Source organism: Gavialis gangeticus, unplaced genomic scaffold, assembly GCF_001723915.1.
Source record: "Gavialis gangeticus isolate Ggan-Ray unplaced genomic scaffold, GavGan_comp1, whole genome shotgun sequence".
NCBI classification, from domain to species: domain Eukaryota; kingdom Metazoa; phylum Chordata; order Crocodylia; family Gavialidae; genus Gavialis; species Gavialis gangeticus.
Genome location: NW_017729016.1, coordinates 1797851 through 1801629, shown reverse-complemented (window position 1 = coordinate 1801629; position 3779 = coordinate 1797851). Strand labels below are relative to the sequence as shown.

At 46.9% G+C, this 3779-nt stretch overlaps 1 protein-coding gene across 5 annotated transcripts in view; it reads left to right on the top strand.

Moving 5' to 3' along the window:
• TOM1L2 (target of myb1 like 2 membrane trafficking protein) overlaps positions 1-3779 on the top strand; it is an 88314-nt gene that overhangs the window by 72682 nt on the left and 11853 nt on the right. For 2 of the 5 annotated variants that reach the window (XM_019512667.1, XM_019512666.1), the window contains 2 exons: positions 90-149; positions 2701-2737. In XM_019512667.1, the coding sequence (XP_019368212.1) occupies positions 90-149; positions 2701-2737 (97 nt within the window). Of the gene's footprint in view, positions 1-89; positions 150-2700; positions 2738-2873; positions 3765-3779 lie in introns of those variants that run through there. The other 3 variants (XM_019512668.1, XM_019512671.1, XM_019512670.1) reach the window with 3 other exon arrangements.

Here is a 3779-nt window from a genome sequence, read left to right as displayed (position 1 = left end):
TTCTGGCATTTCCCATCCTTCTCTGGCCACGATTGTGGATGTGTTTTGGTTTTTGCCTGCCCTGCTGTATCTCTTGCTGCACTCCATAGATCCCCGTTGCACAGTCCTCTGTCATGGATGACATTGAGGAGTGGCTCAGTACCGACTTGGTGAGAATCTTCACTTTTTTTTTAAACATTTTTTTCCATGTAGAAAGTAGCACTGGTGCATAAGTGGAACTTCTGTAAGGCACTTTTAAACTATTGTTGCTTCACTGTGGTTACCTATACAGGATGGAACAAAACCTATCAAAACGCATGCTTTTTAATGGCCCCAGGATGAAAAACAATAGTGTGGAATCGGGGCTGTTTTTGCTACCATTTCAACCAAAATGCATGCTTACAAGCCGTTATATTCTCACATGCCCATTGTCAGCCTCCCAGACGTGGCATGAATGCCAGGAATGCAGTTTGCAGGGCCTCGGTTTGGGAATGCATTTAAGTCCGCAGTGCTTAAGCACATGCTTAAAACCGACAGCAGTTAGAAACGTTTAAGCCCATGCTTAATTTCTACTGGTCTGAATTGTTTCTGGTTACCCCGTCTTTCACGATTTTAGAACTAGCGAATCTCAGGTTCTCTCACCTACTCTTTATTCCTAGATTAAAAGTATTTAGTATATTATTCTGGCTCTAGATTAAAAGAGAAAAATAAGCTTGCCTGACTCCCTGCCCCCAAATCCTAATCGGTTCTTTAGCTTTGGACTAGGCTTTGAACTGTATTCGGTGACTAAACTGAAATAAAGAAAACAGCCTCTCTGCACCTGCAGCAGTCGGCTTAGCACTTCAGCAGATTCTGGGCCCTGGTGCTTAGTGGGTGGCTTCTACCAGTTGAATGTGTTGACTTGGGCAGCAAACAAGTACTGTTTAAAAGCTGTAATTGAATTTAAATTTATTTTAATCAATACTGGGTTAGGCCTTACTGTCTGTCAAGACTTCAAAATGAATTTGAATTGGGTTGAAGCTGAAACAAAAAAATGCATTTTATTTCTTTTTTAGAGGGAATGATTTTTGTAGGTGATTTCTTTTATGGGATCAACTGCATGATTGGGATAGGCTCAGACAAGCTTTCAGGTACCACAGACCCCTTCCCCAGGTCCAATAAAAGATGTCACCCGCAAAAAACTTTGCGTCTTGCATACTTCCTGGCCCATCACGGCCACAATGTCACTTCAGCTACCATTTGATTTTTTTTTTTTTTTATATATATATATTTTAGTTTCTCAAACAGGAGAGCTTGGCCATTGCAGAATTAGTTTAACAGCAATGGCAAATCTGCTGGGGGTGCTACCGGATACCAGCTCTCTGCCTTCCTCCACTACAGGCTGCAGCGTAGTGCAGCGATCCCTGCAGCAGCCGGCTCCGGTACTGGGAACCACCCTGCTGTGGCATCGCAGAGCTCTGTGTGGGCTAATTTACCCTGTGCCACGAAACAGCAAATTGCCCTGGCTCACCAGTTCTGAGCTGACGCATTTAAAGCAAGCTTGCAATGCATGCAAGTTTGCAGCATGGACGTATCAGCTGTAGCTTTATGGGGGCGTTTTTCCTCCACCAGTTTTATTTTTCCCTGTTTTGGTCAGTACTTATTTCTGCCCCCTCCCTGCTTCCCAGCTCAAGGGAACACAGACTAGTCTTTTTACTGCTTTAAAGTAGGCGCGTGGGGGCGGGGGGCATGAGAATAAGGCATGAGGTTATGCACTAAGCTCGAGCTACTGTGCGTTGTTGCAAATTCTTTGCAATAGGATCTTGCTTCAACTTTCCCTGGCCTTTAACGGTCATCTTCGTGAGCCTCTTGCAAGGCAGGTGATAGTCCCATTTTACAGATGAAGAAACTGAAGCAGGGACAATTATTTCCTGGTTCCAAAGCAGACTTAAAAAGTTCAATTCCTTAAGTGTTCCCTTTCTCATCCCCAGTTGCTCAAAAATTTTGTCACCTACTTGAAACTTACTACAGCTCCTTCATTTAGGAGATCTGTGTCCTCAGAGCTGGGTGAAAGGCAGGCCGACAAAGGTTCAGAGTGTACTAAGTACGGGGTGCTAATCTTCACTAGCTCCCGTGGACAACCTGGCTAGTTTTTCATCGCTCTACTTCACCCTCCCCACCTTATTTTGTCCGTGGTCAAGGCACAACATGCTGTACAACACGTTCTGCTTTCTATAACAATGAATTCAATCTAAATCCAGGATAAGTTATTTAACTTGGGGGGAAATATTGTCCCTGAACATTTCACTGGGGGTTTCCCTTGCTTAAGTTTCTAGCAAGATGTATTATTAACTAGTCTGTATAAGGGAAGAACTGTCTTGTGTCAGGCACTAGCTTTTCTTGGCTGGAAGAGGCCTGCGGTCCCTGAAGGGAAGATGGAAACACGCTGTCACTCAGGTCTAATGGGGAAAAGTACAGATAGTGGATGCCACTGAGGATCAGTGGTGTTATCACCTATGCTGTTTCTCAGGCTCTGCAGCTCAGAGAGGAAAATTAGTCATTCTTCTGCCTCCGGCAAGAAAATCACATGATTTTCTAGGTCATTCTGCTCAAACAGTTACTGTGTTTTTAAACAGGAGCACTGGGACTGGGAGAGTTGAGCTGTAAACATACATGGGGTGAGATGCTGGAGGAGAAAGCTCGGCATATGTGTTCTTAATGGTTTCTTTCTTCCAATTGCAGAAAGGAGATGACCTGGAAGAAGGAGTGACCAGTGAAGGTAAGCGGAGAAGAGCCTGTGCCATCTGTAGTCATTAGGTACCTCCAGGCTGAAATGTCCATAGCGATGTCGTCAGATAGTCAGCTAGCAGAGGTCCTCTTCCAACCCGCAACCCTCTTTGTCTCCTGTTCTGTAGCACATCATTCTGCACCGTCTTCACTGAGAGGAGAAGAGGCAAAGGATTCGGGGAGGAAGCATTAAACCCCCCTCCCCCCGTGCTAGCTGCCTGCAAGTCGTTCCCTTCCATCACTCAGTAGCTGTGCAGCACACTCAGAAACCCCTCCGTCCTGTGCCCTGTGCAGTGACTGTCTCCTGTTGCTGGCACCACTGCCCTTTCAGGAAGGGACTGCTGTATTCCCAGTTTCCAAACCAACACCTTTCTCTCTGGTCCCTTGCTGCCTGTCACCATCCTGCTTTCCTTTCCTGTTTCCCCTCTGCTTCTCACCAAGCTCCTTGCTGGCAGAAAGGTAAAGCCTTGTCTGTCTGTCCTGCCTACCTCCGGCAGTGCTGATCTCTCAGTCGGGGCTGCAGGCTTCTTCGAGCCAAAACTGGCCTTTTAAGTTCTGCTATTGGAACTTCAAGAGCCTGACAAGCTCCTCGTTAGCAGCAAAAAAATAATGCAGCCAAAGCCATCCCAGCTGCCTGGCAAGGCTGGCAGGAGGCAGGACACCTCCAAATAAAAGGCTGATCTTTTAAGAAGGCAGTGGCCATGTCCTGGCAGTAAAACAGATGTGTGTGTGTGGGGGGGGGGGCACATTTTATTGGCTCTGCAGGCACACATGGAGTATTTCCAAGGTGTGGCCACATGGCCTGATGTACCCCAGAAATGGCGTGATTCGTATTTGCGCATTAACCAGATGGTGCCGTCATTTCTAGGTCGAGGAGCCAATGCAATGTGCCCTTTCGCGTCTCGTTGCAGCTGCACGTGTAAAACCAACACCCAGCCCAAGAAACTGTTCTTCAGCTTCCTACTGCTCTCCTTTCCTGCAGTTTCCCACTCATACGGCGTGTTCTCGTGCCCCCCCCCCCCCCCCCCCCCCCC